At 39.0% G+C, this 26,823-nt stretch overlaps 1 protein-coding gene across 6 annotated transcripts in view; it reads right to left on the bottom strand.

The window, feature by feature from the left end:
- The window catches only part of caska (calcium/calmodulin-dependent serine protein kinase a), a 226,006-nt gene that overhangs the window by 93,618 nt on the left and 105,565 nt on the right, over positions 1–26,823 (bottom strand). For all 6 annotated transcript variants that reach the window (XM_084724344.1, XM_084724346.1, XM_084724343.1 and 3 more), the window contains exons 3-5: positions 25,673–25,778; positions 19,969–20,046; positions 18,319–18,391 (exon numbers count right to left, since the gene is read on the bottom strand). In XM_084724344.1, coding sequence (XP_084580470.1) covers positions 18,319–18,391; positions 19,969–20,046; positions 25,673–25,778 — 257 coding nt within the window. The remainder of the gene's footprint in view (positions 1–18,318; positions 18,392–19,968; positions 20,047–25,672; positions 25,779–26,823) is intronic.

Consider the following 26,823-nt stretch of genomic DNA (forward strand, 5'->3'; position numbering starts at 1 on the left):
CTACAGATCAGCATCTCACCTTTATTTCCCGCAGTGGTCGCATGCGGTTCTCAACAAAGTAAACAGTAAAAGTACAGTACAGTAAAAATGGTCTGTTGACATTCACAATATTATATCAGCAACATGCCAGCTTTCGCTACAGTTTCAGTTTCTCATATTTATAGAATATGTCTCAGACATGAAAAATCAGTGTGGTGAAAGACAGCCTTAAACAGCACCTGAGCAGAAACACGGCCACTCATCACACGTGCAGCTGAAACAGGTGATAAATCTGTAGCACGTGCAGGGCAGCAAAATGCACTACGAGATCATCAATAATGACGTGCTACATTTGTAGATCTCTCTGCAGCCCTCTTGTTCAAGTTGATATTATGCCTTTAGAAATAATCTACCTGTCACTCCCCTCTCTTTCTTCCTTCAAATCCACGTGCACTGAGCCCATACATCCCAAATGATGGAAAGCCATTGTAGTGATGAAAAACTTTAATCCATGTTGCTATCACCGTTGTGTGGCCTGGTTCAGGTTAAATATATGTGGCCTGCAGTATGCTGCTGGGAAACAACAGGGTGCAGTTTCAGGGCTAATAAACTGCCAAATTATTATTATTATTATTATTATTATTATTATTATTATTGTTATCAACATATTAAGATTAGCTAACAAAATTGTTTTGAATCACAACCATGTCCTGAGCAGTGAATACAGATTGTTACCATCCAGCTAGAGACACAGGGTCTTTTCAAAGCTTCTACAAAACTGTGAACTGCCTTTCACATGTTGCAAATTTGCACAGAAAAGTCTGCAGCATACTGGCAAGAAGGGCAACTAAGTCACACTTGCTTACCCCAATTAACATAACGTGTGGCAGCTTAATTAAAGCCATTTTTTCGCTCATTTACTGAAACCAATTCCTCAGTGAATGATTGTGACTGTTATCCACATAATTCTCCCAATTGTTCAGCTTCATTACAGATGCCAGTGGCCCGAATCAAAGAGTCCCAGTTAAACCTCTGTATATTTGGTGCATACAGTGCGTAGTAAGTGTGTGTGCATTCTTGCATTCATTTGTTTTGTGTGAGAAAGGCAGGAGTCTCCCTGGAGATAGCATTAGTTCCAGTGGTTGTCCATTGTTGTCAAAGGCGCACACGATGACTGATGATTGCTTCTGTTTGTTCAAACACAACGCTCTGAGACATGAAAGATCATCGCCACCAGCACTCTCAGGAGGAGTGAGGCTGTTAGTCAACTGTGTGCATGCTGACAAAACAGCAAAAAGCACTTTTAAAAGTTAGCATTCTGGCAGTAAAATGTTCTTCAGACATTGTGCAAGATCTCTTCTTTACACTGTCGTGATAATTTTTCTGATGCTCCCCTTAGAAGAACGCAGGAGGATATCCTGTGTGAAACTGCTAAAATTAAAAATGTAAGAGAGAATAAGGCCTACACAACAAACCTAAAGGCTGCTGTGTACATACTGAGTGTCACTAACGCTACGCCTCTCACATTTCTCACATTCTCTTAAGCTGAAAGCCATTGCAAGTGCAAGTTTAAAAGAAGAGTAGTATGAATGTAGTGTCAGCATAAGCAGTAAAAGGAGGTTGCACTGTACAAGGTGTGAAGATACAACTTAAACAAGTGACATCTCAAGTCTTGGTGTTATCCTTGATTCAGATCAGGGCTGTACAATATGCTAAAAAAGTTCAAAATGTTGAGTGAAATTGTGATTGTGATATGCGATATGATTGGTGGCAATGATCATTTTTGGCATAACAAATTTTATTTTTACTGAAAAAAACGAAAAAAAAAAAAAACTCAATCGATTTGGCTTGTTTATTTAAAAGTCTTAACAGTCTTAACTTTCTCTAAACTGTAGGTGCAATTGTTTCATGGGACATCACAACTCTGTTGCATGTTTGCAAAAGGCAGTTAAAACCTCTCAGTCAATCTTCAAAACCTGCTCTTCCTGTCAATGAATTGGGCAACGCTACCCACATGACAAGTTGTTCTGTCATGGTGGAAACTATGGTGGTCAAAATGTTTAGTTGTGTTTTCACCACGATGGCACTCAAACCTAGAAATGCTTCTTTTGCAATCGCTCGGTCTCTGTTTTGTTCTGTTTTTACTTATTTATTTATTTATTTTGTTGACACTGCTCACTGCACACTGCACTGTTGTGTATCACAGCAAGCTTTTTAGATTCAGTTTTCAACAGTAGCTACAGTAAAGGTTTACTGTAAAATACTGTAGTGCACAGAAAATCTGTGTATATGTATAGCGTAAATATATTTTCTGCAGCAGTGTATTACATGCAGGGGTGCTGTTGTAAATATAGAGATGGGTGAAATGCAGTTTATCCACCATTTTTCATTTCATTGATTAGTCTTGCATAGCCAGATCTCTCTCCAAATTGCTCAGCACTGGAGAAAGGTCTAGCTCCACACATACATGTTCTGTAACAGGGGAAATAAACACTCTACCTTGTTTAAATTTCTTGGGAAGCGCTAAGGCATTAAAATGACGTCATCACTGCAAACAAAATGCTGGTACTGTTAGCACCAAGCTACATGTTCTGTGAGAACAAAAAATTCACCTTTGACCTTTCATGTAAAGTCATATACTGTCACTTGGCAGCTCATTTGCCAGTTTATCAGACATCACAACATTACATGTCAGATATTTTTGGAATCTTCATGTCTGTCTGACAGATTTTGATAATTCAATGGATCATTTTGCATTTTGCAATGAAATATGTTTAAAAGGTGTGAAGAGTTTGATAATTTACTTGAGAATCAACTCATTAGTTTTGATCAGCTAGCCATGTGTTTGTGGCAAGTGGTTGGTGTCAGGGCAAATTGTAGATGGTTGTACTTACTCTTGTACACATATGCACCAAGTTGGTGCAATTTGCTTGAATGAATGAGAGATTCCACCCTGTTGTGTACAACAAAACTAACTGTTCTGAGATTTGATCTTGAACTGTAACCTGCATGTTAAATGTCCTAATGAGATTTTAAAAATTAAGAGGAAAAGGTGGTTTGTTTGAGCAAGACTTTTTTCTTTCAATGTTGTGTCATATTACGTGAGAAGAGGAACTCACTGTGCCTGAGTCTACCTCTGACCTACATGCAGAAGTAGGTAGCGCTGAGTCTTAGACTGTCGTCTTTCAGTGACTTGGTGTTTTTTAGCTAGTTTTACAGTGCATTTCACTTCCGGTGGCCATGCAGAATCATTGTGTATGCTACAGCTGCACAAAGTCTATCTGTCAGAACTTCGACACCACGGTTTTCCTGACAGGAGAAGAGCGGGCACTGGCTCTCACTCCTGCCGGCTGATACTGACCACACAAGCACCTAACAAACAAAAAGTTTATCAGGGAACTGCTGTTCATCTCTCCCTCTCCCCCACTTCTCTCTCTCACTATGCATACCTCTCTGTCTCTCTCACCCTCCCCTCTCTCTCAGTCTCTGTCCCTCTGTCATTCTCTCCCTCACACCGTTTCTCATCGCTGTGGTGCTGTGTGTGAATTATAGTAGACAAGGCGATGTGAGACAGGACTGATAAAAGCTGATACTCATACATGAGCTGAACACAGAATTAGCTGTTAGCTAACGCTGTTCGCTCACCAAGACACCCACCTGGTTCTCCACTGACTCTCCTCACACCACAACTCAATGTCTCTCCTGCATGTGACTGTTATTTCTCCTAACCCTGTTCTATTCCTGGTCTCTTTGACTCCTAGCAGACTTATAATCATGAGTTTGTGGTCCATCATATGCATACGTCTACACATTTTTAACCTTTCAGAGTCAAAACTAGCAATGAGAGTAGGGCTGGGTGATTGGACGACTATACTGTCTATCGACGATAGGTTGCATCATCGTCGATTGCTTTTTTGCCCGATTTTTAGGGTGATATTTGTCATGTTATTCTGCTAATGTAATAGTCTGCAGAGTGACAGCCTCTGCTCTGCACAGTGCAGTACACACCCACTCAGCTGACCGTGAGTGCTCTGAGCTGGGTGACGAGTGAGAGGAAAACAGCCTGCAGAGTCAGACTCTTTAAACTCTTTCCACGCTGTAACATGAGGATTTATTTGGACCAAACCAGATTTGGTGATTGTTGGAAGAGTGGACAGACTAACAACATGGCTTTGGTGAATTTTACATGTTTTTCTGTCAAGTTTAAATGAAGTGTGTTTTCCGAGGCATTAATGAGCCAATTAAGCTTGCATTAGTTTGATAAAAGAGAGAAACTTGAATTCAGACGGTGAATGGTTGTATTTCTCCATTTAAAATGGAAAATAAGTGTGAAAACATGTAATTTGTAGACACTTTGTGAGTTTATTTTGTCCACTGGATGTAGTGAACTTACGCAGCATGCATAATACAGTGAATTCGCCGCTTGCACACATCTCCTAGCTGAGACCCAAGAGGACGGGAGAAGGTGGGTGGGAGGACGATGGTATTGCCAATCGCCGCTGGATGGGCTGACGATGATCGATTGGAAGATTTTAGCATATTGCCCAAGTCTAATTGAGATCCATATTTATTAATGTTAATTCTGATCTAATTTGGCCCATCTGCCTCGATCTACGTCACCTCCAGTTTGTTGTTTTTAGATGTGGAAGTAAAATTCTCTCACAAAAATGGTTCCAGAAGTCACTGTAGTGTGTGTATATGTATGTATACATTTTTTTGAAAATCAAGTTTCTACATCATTTTTTGATTCATTATGGCTCCAACCTGCAAGTTACACTTCAATGTTTTGTAAAACGTAATTCTCAGAATTGAGCCATTCAATGCAATTAACTGCGCAGCTCTAATTCAGATCTAAGTTTCCAGCACGACCATTTAGAAATCAGAAAGATGGGAAAAACCTGATCCATGCCTTTATTTCGAGCTGACTTGATTACTGTAATGCACTTACCACTGGTTTATCAAAAAAAAAAAAAAAAAAAAAAAAAAATTACATAGATGAATTAATAAGCTCCTGAAAAAAAAAAATCAGATTTGTGAGTTGTTGAGTCAGGGGAAACTTTAGAAACACTGTCTACGACATAATCCTAACTATTTGTCCCCTCTTGTAAATTCAGCGAATGTGACACCCAACAAGTTGTTCCTTTCTTTGTATAAAAAAATATTGTTCAGTTTGTGCTGGTGTGTTGCAGTACCAGCATGTAGGCCGTTTTGTGTCTAGATAAATCATGCCTTGTTAACAGCAATTTCTTACTGTGTATTATTCATTATCCTGCCTTCATTTTTCACACAGTTCTGTTAAATAACTCATCTTTTGGTGCTTTCAGTGATCAGTAATTAGAGACGTGTCTATCAGTCTTCTTGCTTGTTCAGATCTGGGTATTGTAAAATATGTAGAATATAATGTTATGACATGAACATTATTAATAAACCAGAAATCATCATATGAATTAATTTGCCTGTTGCATTAATTATTCCTGATAGTTCTTGAAGTACATGAATCAATGCTTGAAGTCATGTATGAATTCATTACAATTCATGTACCTATATGTTACTATAAAATGTTTCCAGACTTAATATTAGTATTATAAATGTATGTACATTAGGGATGTGACGATTCACTCATGCATCTGATGCATTGGGCTTTTATGTTCAAGATACGAGTGCATCAATTTAGACGGCCTGCATCAGTAAAAAGCTGAAAATGAATCGGAAAAAAACTGATGCAGCACTAGTGTATCGATACATCTCGTTAGAGCATTTTTGGCATCACTGAACTGCCGCTGTAACTTTCCTCTGTTCTCTCTCTTTACCCCTGCCTCCGCCTGCACCGCTCTTGCTGGATGCCTGCTGCCTCACTCATACAAAACAAGCACTCCCCCCTCCCTCTTCTGTCTCGTCTCTTCATTTCCTCAAATCAGACCACCAAACGCACCACCAAACTTTCCTAATGCATGTGTGCATTAAGTTTTGGTTTTACAAGAGAGCAAAGCAAAGAAACAAAATGTGTCTGACAGCAGAGCACAGAGCCACAAGCCTCTTGACCCACAGAGACGTCATGTCACTGGGAGAGCAGGTAACACGCAGCGTCACTGTTCCTCCACACCGCACTTCCTCTACAAGGTCAAATTCAGTCAAAACCACAGCTCTTCACAGGAAACAGAGCAGCAGATCATCTGATGACAAAAATGCATTTTTGACACTTTTAAAGTTTGTTCATTTGGGCTACAGTATCTCATTTACAAAGAAGATTCCTTACCGTCTCCTATATATACACACACATATAGATATATAGATAAATAGACAGATAGACAGACAGACAGACAGATATTAGAGATGCACCAACTTCGGTTTTCTTGGCTGATTCTGATTTCCGATTTTTTTAAGGGTCTGACCTGCTGATTCCGATTTTGGCCAATTTCAATTTACAGTCTTACTAAGAACTATAATTGACAGTAGTCAAACATTTTTGCAACTTTTCTTGTAAAATTAAAATTAAATTGGATGTTAATAATAAAACAAATAAACTATTAAATATTCATTAAATACTATTTTACATTTTCTCCAAAGTCCTCCAGGTTACAGCCAGGCCTTAATATAGTTTTATATTAAGATTATGAAAAGGGTGAATGCGATTTTGCAAGATCATGGAATCTCGCAGGATTTCGTGAGACACGATTTCACGTGATCTCTTGTGGAAGCAGATGTAAACAAACCAGACACACACAGTTTTCTGCAATAAAACTTTGCTGTGAGAAAAACAGACACAGAAGTTTAAACTGTCTGGATGAGAAAATGTTTGAGGAGACACATTAACACAGGTTGTTTATTCTTCAGCCAGAACAGGAGGTGAGATTTTAACTGTCCCTCTGTGAATGCAAGCATGTGTCTGAGTGTGTGCAGCTGTGATCGGTGCTGTGGTGGGTGTGATATCATGGTCAGTTTGTCTGCTGCATGCATGACATGACTGGCACAGAATCGGAAATGTGACGCTGAAAACCTGTGCACACACACACACACACACACACACAAACACACACACACACACACACACACACACACACATATAAATGTGTAATAGAGGGATATCCATGTCTGACGTTTTGGCTCTTTTGGCTCTTTCAGACAGACCCTTGGACAGTTAGATGTCAACTGTGCTTAGATCAGCCAAACAGACACAACACTAAAAGTGACAGGAATGTGACAGGCACTGTGATAGACAAAGATTAAAACCAACAGTATGTTTATAAAGGTATGCAGATCTCTGTGCATGAGTGAGTGGCATGCATATTTGCAAGCTTGTATGTTTGACACTGTGAAACCTCAATGTCAGAATTTCATGGTCAACACCTCGAGCCCTGTTAAAGAAGCTATTAGCTCTGCCAAACATACAGCCATCATCACGCTGCTGAAAGTCCTCTGAGTGCATCACAAAGAAGCCTGAGTGGACCAGAGACCATTTTACCTTGTGAAAACAGCTGACATTCAAGTATTCACAGGGGAATGAGTTGTCTTTCCATCTACTTCACTTGTACCCATTCATATGTTGAATGTGGCATTTACCATGCAGCCAGGCTGTATGAAGCTGAGAGGAGGGACTGATGTGAGCTCACGCACAAAAATGCATTCTGTGGCTCAAACTGGCTACCAGTAGGTGACGATCAGGTTTCAGTTGGTACCAAAGACGAGAGGGGGTATTTGTTTAGCTGGTTGCAAATGACCCAATATGAAGCCACGGCTGTACTGACCCTGGAATATTTGTTAAAGACACAACACTTTATTAAGTTAAAGGACCAGAGTGTAGGATATAGCAGAATCTAGTTGTGAGTAGTGGTGCCACGATTCTCCACATAAACGATTCAATTTGACATTTAATTTTAAGATCATGATTTGATTCAATTTGTTGTTTTATTTTTTTTAGCACTGCTGCCATTGTTAGACTATCCACTTTTGATTTGTGAAGATCAACAGATCTCTGGTTTTGTGTTTTGACTGTCGTTTACATTTTCAAATTTTTCTTTATAGGGATAATTCACCCCAAAACCAAAAATGTAATAATAATAATAATAATAATAATGATAATGATGATGATGATGATGATGATGATGATGATGATGATGATGATGATGATGATGATTTCCCCCTGGCATGCAGCACCGTTTATCCATCTAGATGTTTGTGGTGCGAGCTTCAGAGTTCTGAAGATGTGAGCTGTAGAGAAGTCTGCTTTCTCTCAAATGTAGTGGGACTGAATGGCACTTGGTTTGTGGTGCTCAAAGAGACAGAAAAGTACATTTGAAAACTTCCAAACTAGCATCTCTTTCCAAAACTCATGACTTGGTTATTCCAGATAACCCACAGACCTTGCAGTGAGACGTTTCATGAAGGAACTACTTTGGTTCTATTAGAAAGTAGTTCCGCTAGATTGTATTGCAGACAGAAAGTAGTTCTGGTAGATTCTAAAATAGTTCCAGTAGATGGCAGGAAATTCTGATCACAACATTTACACCTTGTAAATGTATGAATTGCATGTCAGTGTAAATGGGGTGTCAGTTTTGCATTGCACAATTATTGTTATTTCTAAGAGGAGAGAGCATGAGTGATTTTATTTTAGTTCAATACCTTGATACTGTCGACTGAAGAAAAAGATCCATTTTTGAATAGGTTATGAAAAATAATAATGGAAGATTTTGAACTCATTTGATTGTTGAAGTTATTGCTGTAAACAGATCAGAATAATACAGCATGTCTACTTAATTATTAGTGACTATACTGTACTAGACTGGAGCTGATACAAGCTGTTATATTAAATGTCAGAAAAATAAGCATGCGGCCACTGTGGGAAACAGAAAGCTAAAGTGGAAAAATATCAGGCTGCTCATGTGTGGAGAGCTCGGTCAGCAGTCAGTCAGTTGACAAGCCAGCCTCAGGGGATGGCAGATAACAGCAAATATGCCATGCTTTTCCTTCTTTCTTTACACTTCAACGTGTGTTAAATGAACAGGGATGCCACGATTTCATTATTAAACTGAAAATCAAATCCAGCACGAGTCAGAAGAAAAAAAACAACACTTCCAAGATGTTAAGCTTACCAGCCGTTATATCACACCTGATACCGTCTTTTTAAAGAACTTAAAAATGTAAATTACAGTCATTAGGGCGTAAAACTAATGATCTGTTTATCTTTACAAATCAAGACTCGATAGTTGAACAATGGTATAGGCATTAATGCTAAAAAGAAATTATTAAATTGAATATTTAAAGTCAAAATGAAACATGGAGAACCGTGACACTCCTATAAACAACTGAATCAATACTTACAAAAATTCAGCAAGCAATATGAGGGCTGGTATCAGTTTGAGCTCAAGGATGGATCGATACTGGCTGTCTGTGACCTGACTTCAGACTTGGAAACTGTATGTTTTCGCTTTAGAGTTTACTTCCATGCATTAGCATGCAGTGTGGCTAATGTGGCTACCCACACAGGCTGGGGCAATGACGCTGTAATGTTGAAGGACAAAGAAGAGAAACTGTGTAAATGTTGAACCTCACTTGTTTACTCATGTTGCTTTTTCTAAAGGTTTTTACTCCGGCATGAGTTTAGTAAAAGTTTAGCTTTGTTGATGTACATAAGCCAGCTGGTTCTGCTCTGTGATCCTTGCTGCCGGTGTGTGTGTGTGTGTGTGTTTGTGTTTGTGTTGCAGCTGTATATAAATTTAAATAGACATGCCCTGAGGGTAACCATATCGCTGTGTGTGAAGAAGATACAGTGACACAACAGGAATGCCTTTGCAACATTGTGCAACTATAACTACTATAATCGCCCAGCAGCTAGCTTGCTCAGACCATAAAGTTGCAAGGGTTCCTGCCCCTTTCCCCAGGCAAATTCAAGCACTTTTCAAGCATTTCCCAGGTGCATTTTCAAGCTTTTCTGATTTCAGCTTCTCAAAGGTGAATATTTTCTGGTTTCTTTTCTCCTCTGACAGTAAACTGAATATCTTTGAGTAGTGGACAAAAAAGACATTCGAGGATGTCATCTTGAACTTTTTGCACTTTATCCAAGACTAATTTCTCCTAAGGGAGACAAATAAAGTAAGCTCAACCTTTGGGAAACACTGCTCGACATTTTTCAACATTTTGTGACATTTTATGGACCAAACAACCCTAACCCTAACCCTAGCACTTCATCTTAAATGATGTTACACTAAAATTCAAGCATTTTCAACATCCGTAAGAACCCTGTAGATCCACAGATAAAGTTACACTTAGCATTATTGCATCACATGACTTAATTTATCATAAACCGACCCAGCAGTAATTCTGTCACCTCGACAGCCCTGCATGTAGACCTGAACAACAGCAGCTTCTGAAAGTGTAACCCTGCAACATACAGGCACGTGCACAAATTTAACCACAGCGGACACAGAGGCTAGTTCTAAAATTAAAAGCAAAAATGCCATTTAAAAGATATGACTGCTGATGTCAGTACCAAAGTTTGTGCAGAGACATGATGTTATATTCTAGGAAGCCAAACTATAAAATTCACAGCTGCTGTTTCTTCTGTTCCGACAGGAGAGCCCTTCACCTCTGTATAAGAAATACTATTGTTGTAAGGTACGGTATATGTCTGCACCAGGGTGACTCTATTCATTTATGTTTACATCAAAAGTTTTGCCGTGTTTATGGATTCCTCGCACTGCAACACAACGTCAGAATCTGTGCTTTGCAGATCAAACATCCAGCAACACAAGCTCAAACAGTATGCTATAGCACAAACACTGGATGTGTGAACAGAAAAGAAAGTTCACCTTCAGACGGCACACTCAAAACTAGTCCAGATAAACTAATTCTATCAGTTTGCAGTGCATTTGCATGCACACTGTCTGTAGCGTTGAGAGGGCCAAGGCAAACACACAGATGCACAGAAATAGACACGCAAACACAAACGCCGGCACTGCTGTCACCGGTGGAGGTCTGTGGTGAGGTGGGGAGGAAGATAAATACCAACACATCACGGTGATTTATGAACATCAGGATTTAAATGAATTCAGTGACTTTCATGCATGGAAAGATGTGGCACACTCAAGCTGATCCATATTCAATAAGGGCAGCTTTGTTGTTAATGCGCTGCACGTGTATGTGTGTATGTACTGTTCTGTGTGTGTCCCTTGTAAAGGGCATAAATCTCGGGCGGTACATCTGATAAGCCAGAGACAGGAGCTCACAGAGTCAATGTTATATAGTGATAATAGAAGTGAACACCACCCGGAGCCAATGTCACAGCTGCATTTGTATCTCACTGATCAAACAGACACAGTTTTCACAAATGTTCCTGTTCTATTCAGCACATATACACATGTGATGAATAAAGGACATGTACATTACAACAGTTTGCTGTATACTGACCAAAACTAGAGCAAATTCAGCATAAGGAGGCCAATAGAATCGACCCCCCCACCCCAATTTTCCCTTCGTCAGTCAGTGTGCATCACAGTTAAAGGAGAAAACAGATAGAAGCTACAAAAATTCGCAGGAAGAAGATTTCAACACGAAATTATTTATATTAGTTGGTGCACGTTCTCCTCGGGAACACGTGTGCTGTTGGTTGACTGGTGAGAGAGGGTGAAAGGAGTGCTTGGTAAACAAGTTTCAGCTCTTGTTTTTTTTTATCTGCATTGTTATACACAGAGCCGTGTAACAGCAAGACAGGCTGTAAACTTCATCAACTCTAAAGCACCACAAACCACAAAACTAACTGCGATGGAAGAGGAGAAGAGTGACAGAAACACAGAGCAGCATGATGCGCACAGGGCAGGTGAGGCTTGTTTGTTTGCTTGTTGTTTGTGTTTGTTTTTGCCGCTGACAGGTTCAGATTGTTATTTTTATTGTCCGACAACATCACGGAAAGGATCACAACAGTGGGAGACATCATTTTAAAGAGTACGGTATATTTTGTTTAGTAAATCTGTTAATTCTTTTCTCGATTTATCAATTTATTAATCCTGTCACAATGTTGTTACTTGTGAAATGATTATTTTCATTATTGTTTTATTATTATTAGTAGTAGTAGTCATAGCAGTAGTAGTAGTAGTTGTTGTTGTTTTTTTCATTATCATCTGCTGATAATTTTCTCCCTTAATCAATTACTTGCTTAGTCCATAAAATGGTGAAAAATTGAAAAACTATAAAAGCTCAAAGTGATGTCTTCAAATGTCTTGTTCATGTTCATGTTAAGAAGCTGGAGTCAGAGAATATGGACAATGCACCTTCTGGTAGATTCAAATGCTCCTGAAACTAAAGGGAAGTGATGTTTCATGACTTTATTCTTAGTTCCAGTAAGTGTTGTTATTCCCAGTGAGAGGTGAGATACAGCTTTCTGTAAGTCACTTACTAACAACATAACACATACATACATATACATACACACACACACACACCACGCCTGACATGTAAATCTCTGACAGAAATACTCGACTGGAGTGTCGCACTTTTAATTGACACAGCAAAGTGTAATCACTCAGGCTTAATATTCACAGGTTGACATGTGGAGTAGCTGCTGAAAAACATGCTAGTATTTTGTCACCATGGAAGAATGAAAATGCGCCACCACTATTTAAAGGAGACCTATCAAGCTTTCCATCATCTTCTTATATATATACACACATATATATATATATATATATATATATATATATATATATATATATATATATATATATATATATATATATATATATATATATACATATAATAACTAATAATGTTAATAATATAATAATGTTGGATGTTCATATAAAACATGGCCAAAGTGTCACATAAATAAGTGTCCCTCTGATGCTCAACTCAGCTCTCTGTGATTTACAGAGTTTCTGATGGGCCGCTGTCACTGAACCAGTGGCTAATGCTAGTTAGCCGTGCGCTCCCTGGTGTTTGAGATCCAAGCCCAGGCACAGTCAGCTGCAAGGAGGTTTAGTTAGTTTTGAGCTAACTAGCAATTAGCAGCTAAAGTAGCTAACTGTTCACAGCAAGTGAAGCTTTATCTACCAGCAAACTCCATAACTCACTGAAAGCTGAGAAGCTGAAGGACATCAGAGAGAAGCATGCATTGTTCCACATTAGGTTTTATAGTATGTAATTGTTTTAAAGTGTTTATGTGGAGCACATGGTTTTTTGGTGATGTGATCGACTACTCTGAGGTGATTTGTGTTTGCCTCACTGTGATGTAATGACACTGGAACTATTCACTTTGTTAATTAAAAAAAAATAAAATTAGAAGAAGAAGAAGAGGAGGACAGAAGAGGAAGCAGAAGAAAAAGAGGAGGAGGATGAGGAGAAGAAGAGAAGAAGAAGAGAAGGAGAAGGAGGGTGAGGGGAGGAGGAGGAGGGGGAGAAGATGAGGAGGAGGAAGAAGAAGATGAGGAGGTGGGGGAGGAGAAGAGGGAGGGGTGCAAGAAGAAGAAGAAGAAAAAGATGGAGGAGAAGAAGAGGGAGGTGGAGAAGGAAAAAGAAGGAGAAGAAGAATTCTTAAGTCATGGCCAAAAACATGCTTTTGTGAGGTCAAAATGATGAGGCGTTCCTGAGGGTTTGCATTCCTGAGAAAGTGATGGACGAACGGATGGACAATGAGAAAACATAATGCCTCCGGCTACAGCTGTCACCAGCGTGGAGGAACGAATACCAGGAAAAAAGAAAGAAAAAAGGAGAGCATGTCAGTGCCTATAGGAATTACATGTGGCATCAGAGAATGGCAAATAGGTGTTGGGAATAGAAGGAATAGGAGTTGTACAGAGCTGAAATAAAAGAGATATCACTCTAAGAGTCATGAATTGCAATGAAACACACACGCACACGCAAGCACACACACACACACAGAGTGTGGCTGTAAACAGGCAGCTGTATCATCTGGTGCCCCTCTGAACTCACAGGCTGGCTATCGCCTCACATATAGACAATGGGCCTAAGCCAGTGATTCAGCAGGGATCCAGTGCAGGAGAGCTGCACACTGAAGACAGAGAGATAACAGGACTGTATAGGCTTCAATGACTAATACCTGAGCACAATGCTGAAGAGAGAGATGGTAATCCACAAGCTGGGAGCTGACTGTGGCCATATAATATGCCTTATGAGTCTCTTGGAAAAGGCAATAAAATACATATAAAGGGAAGTAGTGCAATTGAGATCTGTGAATATCACATAAAAACCATTAAACACATGACAACCGGGAAGGCTGCTAAGGGAATTGTGTTTTGCTCTGCTTGTTTGTGAATGTGGAGTGTGACGGAGGAGATGGCACTCTGAATGCAAAGCCGTATGTGAGTTTTGTTTGTTTTTTTTTTCCTCTGCTGGAACCAGGCAGGCTCTGCTCATTATAAGAGTCGGTTAAAACTGGATGACACAATAACTACCTGCAGCACTTACAAACACACAAATACTGACAAATAATCACACAGCTGACACATTGACGCAAGCAAATGCATCGACCTTTTCACACAGATGTACACACATAATCTAATATCCACAGTTCCATGTCCTCAGCCAACCTTACTGTCTTTCAAAGACAGGGGGCTCAGTCTTAAAGCAACAGTGATCATATGAAACTAGATCATATATAATCTGGATCCAAAAAAAGGTAACTGTATTCTTTTACAGTTACAGATTAAAAAAACACGTAATCAGGTTACAGATGCATTTAGCAAAAATGTGGATTATTAGCAAGATTATGATTTTAAAAAAAGGACAATATCCTACCATGCACAGTGCACACAGCTGATAATTCATTATCATGACCTCTAGTGAAAAAATGCTTCACTGGATGGAAATTTAAACATTTTTTGTCTTTAACTCAATCAATCAATCAATCAATCAATCAATCAATCAATTGTGCACAACAAAGGAAGGAAGAGCTTGACAAACTAATAAACCTGACAACAAATATAAACACAAAGAGTTTTAATTTAAAAAAAAACCAATTCTCTGATTTCAGCTTCTTAAATGTCAATATTTTCTGGCTTCTTTACTCCTCTCTGACAGTAAACTAAATTTTTGAGTTGTGGACAAAACAAGATATTTGAGGAATCTTTGGGAAACACTGATCAACATTTTTTCAACATTTTCTGACATTTCATGGACTAAAAAAATATTTTTTAATGAGTCGATGATAAAAAAAATAGTCTTTAGGTGATGCCCTAAAAACACTATATCAGGCTATACAATTTCACCATATTTCATACTGAGATAATCCAAAAGTAACAGAAGGTAATCAAGTTACATTACTTTAATATTGTGATACTTGGATTATGTTACTGATTACATTTTTGTAACAGGCAATTAGTTACTGTATCAAAATACATTTTTAAAGTGACCCTCCCAACCCTGCTCATCTATCATATTTGACTATTTTCCACTGTCCAAACTCTGTGAGCTTGCTGTCACAGTTTCCCACCATCTTCCACACAGCAGGCTGCAGCCCTGGTTCCATTCAGAGCAGTCAAAGTATTTAAGTGTCTTACTTTATATAAATAAAACATGAAATAAGTCTTTGAGATTCTGAGGAGGCTTATCTGCTGATCAATGCTAAGATACAAGTTGACGTAAGCTGATGGAGGTCAAACTATCTCTCATTTTTTTCTCTCCTATCACAGACAAAACTAGAGCCCTTCTGTCAGTGTGATGAGAGGGAAAGTCCAGCCACACACACTGCTACTGTCTGAGCCGAACAGTTTCTGGATCCTACACAGAGCACAGGAGGACAGACGAATAACAGAGTAGTCAAAACAGCCGATGCAGAGAGCTGACAGATTGCTTTGTCTGGGCGATGTGAAAAATGTCAAATGTGAGAACAAGAAATTAATTTTATGAAGATGTTCTGTCAGACATTTATAGCTGTCAGACTGGGATAGTTCTTCAAATGCACAGGCTCACTTATTCTTGTTTGCCAGGCAGCAGATTCTGCCCAGTTCTACACATGACAACAGGCGCCACCTACAGGAAAACAAAGCAGCAGCAGCAGCAGCTTCTGTCTGAAGATGTAGACACGATGATGTTGTCAACCTACATGCAAAGAAAGTAAGAGCTGCTGCAGTTCCAACATTTGCACCAAAGCAGACAATCAGAGTTACAGCTTGAGTTTTTCTTTTTTGTGTGTTTCTGAGGTTTTAATTAAGATCTGAACTGATTTCCAGGGTCTCCTGAGTACACAAACAACACACCATGACTTGTTTCTAGGATGTTATTTTTAAGGGGAGACACTACAGATGAACAGATATCACCATGAACCTTCTCCAGTTGATTACTTACATTAAAACAATGATTTTTTTATATCACAAGTCTTCTAAAATGTCATATTTAAATATGCAAATGGATCCTTATGTAATTAAATATGCACCAATTTGCAAACATTACTGGAACAGAAATCTGAACATTAGATGAGGCCAGGTTCAAAACTGCTCTGTCATTTTGTTGATGTATTAGAGTTGCAGGTTGTTACAGAAAGAATTTTTGGATATCTCTTTTTTATCATTCCATAAGTCAGAATATACGGCCATTAAAAAAACTATTTTTGCCATCTTTTTAGGATAAATCAGGATTTAAATCATATACAAATGAACAAATGCCTCAGAGTATAGATGGGAATATAGATAGGAATAAAACTGGGCAGTTCAGTGTGTGTAAACACTATTGAAGAGAAGATCTCTGCCTCTGATGTTGTGAAAAAAAAATTGAGAAAATGGCCTTAAAAGATGTTTGTTAAATTTCATTTTTCAAGCAAGACCCTACAGGTTAATAGAATGGAACATTTTAACATTTGGTTTAAATATGCAAATAGTGTCTTCTCTAATTTAATATGTACCAATTTGGAAAACATATCTGGAACAGAAGACGAAGCCAGGTTCAAAATTCTTGTTTCTATTAGTTAACTGTAAAAGTTGCAGGTTTCTATGGAGGGAATTTTTGAATATCTTTATTTTTATCACTCATAAATCAGACAATAGGTCAACAGCCATTCAAAAAACAATTTTGCCATCAAATATTGAATAATTCAGGCTATGAATTATATATGAACAAACACCAACATTCTCAGAATATAGATAGGAATGAAAGCAGCTGTATGTGACTGCTACTGAAGAGGAGATTTCTGGCTCAGACTATCAGTTTGATATTACAAACATACCTCTAAACTTCATTTACTTATTTTCTGCATTATTATTATATTACAAGTTTTCTGGAATGTTAAGTTTAAATATGAAACAAGGCATTATCAAATGCTAACTGTTGGTGAATTTAGGAGGAATCTACAGACAAATAGGCAAAGTGTAGTAAAATAAACTAGACCTGTGACAATTAATTGATTCAATTAATACATATCACTATTAATCAATTAATAAATTAATCACCAACTATTTTCATAATGAGCAATTCTTTGAGAAAAAATAAAAGTCAAATTTCTCTGATTTCAGCTTCTTAAATGTGAAGATTTTCTGGTTTCTTTACTCCTCTCTGACATTAAACTGAATATCTTTGAGTTGTGGACAAGACAAGACATCTGAGGACGTCATCTTGAGCTCTGGGAAACACTGATCGACATTTTCTGACATTTCACGGACCAAACAACTCACAGATTATCGGAGAAAATGATCAACAGATTGATTGATTATGAAAATAACTGTGACAGGAAAGACAGGACAGAAAAATAGGTCAAAACATGTGGAGCACACAGACATAGCTGCTCTGTCTTTTTTGTGGTCGTGGTTGTTGTGTGTCTTTTTGTTGTTTGTGTCATTCTGTTATCGGTTTGGGTCTCTTTGTAGTTGTTTTTTTATTCTTTGTGGTCATTTTGCATTATGCCCACTAAGTAATCCATCCATGATTTCAGCCTTCATGAAGAGATGATTAATTGCTGGACTGTTGTATTAAACTACATTAGTTCTGTATCTAATTAACAGGTGACTGTGTGGATATGTGATGAGTAACAATTTTCCGCAGGTATTTAGTTCCTTTCCTGCAGATTGTGGACATGAGCAGGTCTACATCTGTAATTGTAACCGTTGCTTCTCTTGTCTGTCGGAGGTGCAGGTCTGACTAGAGCTGCAGGTGTGGAGTCGATGACGAGGCAGCAGCTTCACTACTGGATGACACTGGATAAGTCTAGTTACAGGTGCACTGAATCAACAGCACCGTGTCTGTCTTGATAATCATGTCTCTGCAATGCACCCTCATTCCTATTCTTATTAAAAGTGCATCAGCAGCAGATACAGTACGTCTCTGTTGAAGCCACGATCACTTTTAGCTTCAGCTCGGTGAGACTACATTGAAACAAGTGAACACACTGTGAGTCAGAATTACCTTGACGTCTCGGTGGATGACATTGTTGTCGTGGCAATAGCGTAGCGCCTCGAGGATCTGTCTCATGTAGTGACTAAGGAGAAAACATTGTACAGTTATTTTTGTATCACAGTAAAGTGTTTGTTCACATTTAAGTAATGGTTGCAAATATCAACACAGATCACAAAAATATAAAGAGCATCAGAGAAAATCTTAAAGGGACAATATAAAAAATACAGATTTTTACATCTTACCTTCACTGCTATTTATCCATCTAGACAGTTTCGGAGATGTCAGCAGTACAGACATCTGCCTCCTCAATATAATGCTCAAAGCTTGTGGTGCTCAAAGCACCAGAAAATACATTTGAGAAACTCAACAGCGATGTCCCTTTCCAGAAATCATGACCTGGTTCCTCAACATAATCAACAGACCTTGTTGTGAGCAGTTTCATTTAGAAGCTACTTTTTCTCCATGGAACTACACACACACCAACAGTGTCACTATGCAGAGGGAAGCGTGCATCTACTCATGGACGAGAGGCTTGTGCTTGTGACAGTGCAGGATGTAAACATTTGTGGCGTCCTCCTCAGCTGAGCTGTAATGTTAACATCGCTGAACTAGCTAGAACAGTGATACAGCTGGCAGGTGGAGATCAGTAGAAAGAAAACAGTTCCTATATGAAACTGCAAACGATGTCTATGGGTTATCTTGGGTAACCGGGCCATGATTTCTGTAAAGAGACAAACTCAGCAACTCAGGCAACCCTTGACAAAAATATGAATGCGACACTTTTGATTTTTCTCCCAACTTAAAGAAAATGGAATTAAACCAAAGTAAAATGAAGCATTTCGGCTGCAAGGCGGCTGCTGAAAGTTCTATATTTCTACATAAAGTTTACAGAAGAATTTGAAGAGAAGAAAACAGCTGTTTTCTGAACACAATCAGTGATTTCCCCCTTGTTCAGACAGAGAAGGGGGGAAGGAATGGACAGAGGTGCAGAGCAGTGTTTTTTTGTTTTCTTTCTTTTCTCTTCTCCCTGAGTTTTTTTTATGTATGTGACAAACTACAAAGCTATAGAGAATAAACCTGTAGAGAGAGGTGTCCTGTTGCTGATAAAATGTCAATATGACCATCAACCGATGTGTATTTTTGCCGAGAACCGTGTGCATCACCCAGAAAAAACAGGCGAGCCTCCAAATCTCTAGATGAAGCATGACGAGAGCAGCACCTGACACATGTTAGTTGCGCTGCTGCAGTGGGCTGTGTGGACGCTCTACCTGGTTAATATGGTCACCAAAATGAAAACCAGCAGTAATAGGCTCATCTGTACAATAAACATGCTGTTAAATCAGCATGTCTATTTGCCAGCTGGACCTGCTAGGTGGCTGGATTATCTTAGCAAAGGAGAAGTGCTCACTAACATATATTTTTAAAAAATTTGTGAACAAAATTTGAGAGAATAAACCTTGTGCTTGCACAGAAGAAAGCTTAATTTTTTTTAATTAACTTCAACTCATGAAAAATGTGAGCAAAAACAAAAGTGTTGCATTCATATTTTGTTGAGCATAGATGGATAAGTAGCACAAAAGGTAAGAGGAAAAATATGTATTTCTGATAATGTGGTGAACTGTCCCTTTAAGTACGAAAAGCAAATACACAAAACCTCACCTGGCCACCGCTTCGCTGTAGACAAAGCCAGCATCCGCCCTCTTCACAATCTCAAAACACAGGTCTGCTCCATCCATACTAATAAAGACAGAAGACACACACACACACACACACACACACACACACACACACACACACACACACACACACACACACACACACGGAGAGGATCAGTGTGGCATAAAGGTCAGGGTAGGAATCTGGGTAAGAAAGGTCACACTTATTAAAACTTCAACACTGTGCTTGTCTGTGATCGGCTGTGAAGGTGAAATGGGAGAAGCAGGTCAGTAGAGTAGAAGCTGTAATTATGTCTCGTCTCTGTGGGTTGAGGTGGAAACAGCTGGATCACCACATCTGCTGATGCTGAAGCTGGTATGATTTAGACATTACTCCAGACAACCCCTCTGCTGGGTCAGAGATTTAGATTCAGAAGTGGTGGAGTTATTATTCTGTCAAAACAACTTCAGACTGAGCAACTTAAGCAAGTTAAGCAAATTTGTCAGATTTTTATGCACTCAAACAAATTTAAGAGGGCAAATTTGACTGCCCAAGAACATAATTAGAAATCTTCTTTTTTTGAGAGCTTGTCTGATTAGTGAACTACACAGATGGAGAGGCCCATAATCAACTCCAGCATCTCTCAGATACTCCACTAGAGGGAGCTCAGTTTGTTACAGGCACATTTGAAAGGAAACTATTTCTAAAAGGAAAGTTGACATAAAATATTTACAATCCAACCTGAATAAATGCCATCTAAAGCTAAATCCATCTGACACAGAATCAGATCAGATCATGTGGATCTGAGATTTGTTTTCAATATAACTAAAGAACATAAAATAGTGGCTGTAAGTACAGCATGTTGCACAGTCCTCCTCTTTAAAGGGATAGTTTTGATTATTTCAAGTGTGGTTGTATGAAGTTCTTGTCCATAGTCAAAGTATTACTTACAGTAGATGGTGGTTGACTTGCTTCCAGTTTGGAGAAGCAGCAGGAGTACCAGTGTAGGAAGCTAAACAATGTGCTGCTGTGGACAGGGTCAGCAGCAAAAATTATTTTAGCCACTTAAAAAAGGTCCACCTGAAAAATATGTCTAAGTGTATTACTTAGAATACTGTCACTGCTTTACCTTGCTCTTAGATAGCTTTTACTTCACACAACACGGGAGTTGCTGGTCTACCACTGCCTCAGTGTGCTAGTTAGTTTTTTTATCATGTGACTTTGGTTATCCAAATTAACATTTCAACAAACCAAAGTTACACAATAATAGAAACAAGCCAACAGATCGAGTCAGCAGTGTGTGTGTTCTAGGAGGTAAAATTGCTGATTTCACCTATAGATTTTGGCAGATATGGGAAATAAAGTAAAATATTTAGTGACTATACTTAAGTACTTTTCAGGTATCTGTAGTTTACTTGTGAAAACTGTTTACTTTTACTCCCTACATTTTAACACAAATACCTGTACTTCCTTCTCCTTAGATTTTCAAATCAAGTTTATTATTTTAGTTTTAATGCTTTTGAGTGAAATTATTAATTATTTTTACTTTGGATCATTGTGCACTGCCCTCCCAACATCAAGACTGAGTTCAACCTAAAAGAATGGGCCAATAACACATATAAAAGATGATTCTTTGATGTATCCATCAGTGCATATCACCGAATACAGATGTAACGAGATAAAAACAACTTAATAAGACAAAAACAGACACAACAAAATGAAAAATGACATATCGAGACAAAAAAGATGTAACAAGACGAAAGACAATGTTAAAGACATAACAAGACAAAGATAATGAGACGAAAAAAGAAAAAAAAAGACATAAGACGAAAAAGCCATCACAAGAAAAACAATGTAAAAGACTTAAGGTGAAAAAGACAGAACAAGATGGAAAAGAAGAAAAACATGCAACAGGATGAAATGCAATGTTAGACGTAACAAGACGAAAAACAACATAAAAGATGTAAGAAGACAAAAAAGATGTAACGAGATGAAAAAAACATAAGAAGGCAAAAAGGAAATCAAGACAATAAAGACGCAACAAAACAAAACAGAGAGCAAGACTCGACCGTGAAGTAAAAGGTGAAGTTCAGTTAACTTCAGTCAGTAGAAATGTACTTTGGATGGTGAATTTTTGCTTTGATACTTTGGTAAGAGTAGAAGTACTGTTTCAACTTCTTCAATGCAGTAAAAGTGAAACAGTACAGGCTCTGAAATGTACTTGAGTGAAGAATGGTGTGCTTTTGCCACCTCTGGTTTGGAGAGAGTGATTTTTGGTTTATATAACTGCAGTTTCCTGTCAGAAAAGTCTTTCTGATGGCAAAGTAAAGCAGCAAAAATATTCTAAATATAGTGTACACTTAAACTGATTTTTTAAGGTTGCTAATGTTTGGCTGCTGACCCTGTCCACAGCGGTACATTGCTTAACTTCCTACACCAGTGTACCCATTTCTCCAAACGGGGGCATGTCGACCCTCCATGTACTGCAGGTAATACACTGACTGTGGATAAATAACTCATACAAACCACACTTCAAATAATTAAAACTTTACCTTTAATGATTAACAGCGACTTTATAAATCACTCAATAAAATCACCTAATCTTTTAATACACTTATTATGAGTATATGTGTCAAACCAACTGCTGTTTTCAATCTGTGGGCAAACGTTCTTTTCACAAGGATATGAAAGACTTTCAGGGAGATGAGAACTTTGCAGCTCTATATTAACTGAGTCTTCAGGAGGAGAAGCTGCTGCTGTGATGGTGAGGTTTAATGATTTTGCATTTAGAAAATCCCTCTGGTTATCTTTACAGTAAAGATATGGCTCTAACAATGACAGCTTCTCAGCCCAGTTAAAACCTGCTCCAGCCCGAGGTGACACAATGTCTCAATGCACAGAAACGCGTGCAATCAATGAGCCGCTGGGGACGGACTTTTAAGCTATGGCCATTAGGCCCTTGCACGCTGCCTCAATCCTGTTTAACTGGTTGTTTACCTACTTACACAACACACATGTAGTGGATTGAATGACAATCCTCAGATACACACACACACTTAATTATGACCCAGTCATTTAGCTACAGCCGATTCTGTCTCTCATAATTGCTCTGCTCCCATTCTTCCCCCAATTACTGAGACCTACTCTTTATTGTCACTAAGCCTCTGCGCCAATTAAACAGGGCTGGTATGTAGGACTTGGCTGCACAACATCCATATTTGCTCCGTTCCTCTCACCTCAAGGCACTCAGCCAGGAGGGAGACATATTTATCTGCCATGTTCACTCAGTTATCTGCATTGTCAAAGAACCTCTCAAATCTGCCTGTTTCCCATGAGTGCATTAGTGTGCAGCGCTGACACCTTCTGGTAGATTGGTTGGTCGTTATGCTCAATCGCTGGTGTTACTTTTATAAGGAGGAAAGTGCTTCTTCATCCGCTGTTTTCGGGGGTAGGAGGGACATACATTGCCTTGCGAGAAAGCCGGATTTGCAAGATCGCTCAAGAGTGGTGCAGCCAATCAGCATCCTGGGAGGGACTACTGGCAGCCATGGCCATGGTTTTAAGGGTGACAACAGCAGGAAACGTCCATGGAAGCGACTCACTTAAACATACAATGACATCTCCTGTAGAGGTTAACGCAGATACTGTGATAGCATCAGTTATATCAGAACTGGAGAGTATTTCTTCATTGAAAAAAGAGCAAAGAACGACACTTAAGGCTTTTCTCCATGAAAAAGATGTTTTTGCTCTTAGCACTTTCGTTTTGGTTCTGCTGGTAGTAACCTAATGGTCTTGTGAATCCAACTGCCTCACCAGGTAACTCTGCTGCTCCATCATATGTTTTGGTAATCTAATTGATTGAAGTTAGCCTGTGTTAGACGTGACAGACAGATGATCCATGCAATCACCTGCCAAGTGTTCTTTGAAAGTGCCTGCCCTTCCCCAAACAGTTTTAAGGACAACTTCTCAGATGGTTCTGTGTAACAAACCATCTGATGTGTCAGGTTAGGTTAGGACATATGTAGACCTGCTGTTCTTTAGTTTTGAGTTAGAAATAACACTGATTATGACTAAAACAATGTTCAAATATGTTTTACTCAACAAATGTGTTTCTGTTTTAATAATCACATGGTTAAATGGGCTATAAGACTTTTAAGTCCAAACACCCCTGTTTTCACAGCTTTGAACTCACCCAAACTAACGGAGACCTCGCCATGTCAAAGAAACAGCACACATGATTTTTGATGGCAACGTGTGTACTAGTCAGCTGTCAGTGACCTGACTTCAAACTTGAAAGCTGTGTGTTTTGCCACGGTTCACATTATGTTGTTCTGCAGGTTAACCTGTTGAATTTGGCATAGGGCTGCACAATATGGTAAAAAAAAATCATATTGCAATTATTTGAAAAGATATTGCAAAATGATTCACAATTAGTGGGAATGATCATTTTTGGATCACAATTTTCACTAGAAATAAATATTAAAATCAGGATGATATATGACATTTGTTGGGATTTGTTCCAAACATGTTCTCTTAAATTTGAAGAACAAGATTTGTAGTCCAGGACATCTCAACAGCACCACAATACTTCACCATTTGATGTGTTTTGTCACATTTTCCTCTATCAAAAATTGCAGCTTCTACAATTTGGATACTGTACTTGGCCATACTGTGATTTTTCTAATTGTGAAACTCTAGAATTAGCATGTTGCTGGAGTGATACTGGACTACTGTTGTTATATTGAGGTACAGTCAAGAGAAACTGTGTGAACGTTCAGCCTCATCTAAAGCCAACTACATAATGTTGCTTTCTGTGGAAGTTTATACTGCAGTGCTAGCTCAACTAGCATTAGCCCTGTTGTTATACAGAGCTCCTCAGCTGCACTGAGGCTGATTTAACTGATCAAGAAATAACATGCCATTTTCTTTCCCCATCGACCAATCGATTGATTGAAGAGCAGGTAGAATTTCAGTCGACTAAGATTTTCTGGCTGACTACAGCCCTCGTAGTGTGTGTATGAAACAGACGCTTGTGCACAAATAAGCTCCAAAACCATGAAAATCCCTTTATAGGAAGCTCACTTGCATTTCCTTGAAAGTTTTCTCCCCTGCACCGAGCCGTATGATAGAACTGTGTGCGAAACCCCAGCACTTGCCTGTTCAGCGATAACAGAATTAAATGATAAAGGAATTAGTTCTGGAAGAGGAGGAAAGATGAAGATACAGAGCATGCTGGGAGGAGCTCGGGGAAGGCGCAGCTTTGAGAAAGGCTGGAGGTAGCAGCGAGTGTGAAATCTTAATCTCATCTCTTCTCCTTCGTATGTATAGTACTGCACTCACCCTCTGCACACCATCTCCCCCTTCCTTTTTTCTTACCCCACCCCCATCCTCAGCTAACAAGCTTTCTCATATCAGTGCTGATTATATAAAACCACCGCAGGGTTCGCTTTCTCTCTGTCCTGCTACTGCTGCAAACGCCCTCTGCACGCTGTCATCCTTTCCACTGTCTCCTTTTCCACATCCTATTTCCCAACACCACCTCATCTTCACACTTTCCTGTAGATGCAACCCATTGTGACACCTACCCCACACCTCCCACAGGTACGATCTGTTTCTTGCACCCTCATGTGCGCTGGTGTGAGGTTTGTGATGTGACTCATATGTACAATTGTGTTGAGGGGAATCCTCGCCAGGCGGGGAGACTTACAACTCAAAAACCATGTAGAGCATCCCATCCGAGCTGTACGTCTCCAGCAGCTCCACGATGTGGGGGTGCTTCAGCATGTGGCAGATGCTGGCCTCCCTCTTCAGGTCTGAAAACACACAGAAAAAAAGAGAGGGAAAGGGAGATGAACATACAGGGCAGCAAGACAGACGATGCAGAACATATGATTAGTCTTATTTATTCTTCAACTGAGGACAGAGTGGATCAGACAGATGGTGAAGCACCTACTGCAAAGTCACCACAACTGCTAGATGCAACCAGTGAAGATTTGGAAAGTTCCACCAACATTAACATGACCTCCACATACATACATACATGGTTGTTGATCACTTGTGGCCCCTAGTGGTCGGTTAAGAAGAGTGAGAAGTCAGCTGTCAATGGTCGTATAAAACAGAGCAGTCAGAAAATAGAATAACTGTCTCACAGTTGTTTGTCACCACCAACCAGACAAGTTACAGTTTACATCCGTGTATGTCCACACTCATATAATGTCTGTAGTGAAGATTTTGAAGAAATTTAATATGAAACTTACCGCTACACTGACCTGTAACTTTTAACTTTTAAGAAAAGGTATTAAGTGTATTTTTTGGCAAAATGGAAGTTCTCACTCTACACTGCAGTGAATAATTTTCAGGTAGAAATATCCTGTCTTCACTTAGAGACTATTTTTACAGAGGAGGACAGAGGACTGATAGAGAGCTGAACATGATGATGTCACAGTGAAGTTGACCTTTGCCCTTTGGATATAAAATGTCATCACCTCATCATTTTACCCTGTTAGATATTTGTGTGTAATTTTTCTTACGTCCAAAATTGTGTTTAGTGAGGTCACTGTGACCTTTGCCCACCAAAATCTAATCAGTTCAATTAATCTCTGAAGTCTAAGTGAACATTTGTTCCAAGTTTAAAGGAATTCCCTCAGGGTGTTCTTGAGATATTGCACTCACAAGAATGGGAGGACCTGAAAACATAATGCCACCAGCCATAAAAACATTAAGGCATAAAGGCTATAAAAAAAATGGTTAACATCACTTTGAGAAGTCCTGCTTGAAGGCGTGGCTACATTGTGATTGACAAGTCGCTACCATGACGACCTGTCAAGTTGTTACCATGGCAACCTCCCCAGCTCTCTT

This window comes from Lutjanus erythropterus, chromosome 8, assembly GCF_056507025.1.
Source record: "Lutjanus erythropterus isolate fLutEry1 chromosome 8, fLutEry1.hap2, whole genome shotgun sequence".
Taxonomy (NCBI): Eukaryota; Metazoa; Chordata; class Actinopteri; order Lutjaniformes; family Lutjanidae; genus Lutjanus; species Lutjanus erythropterus.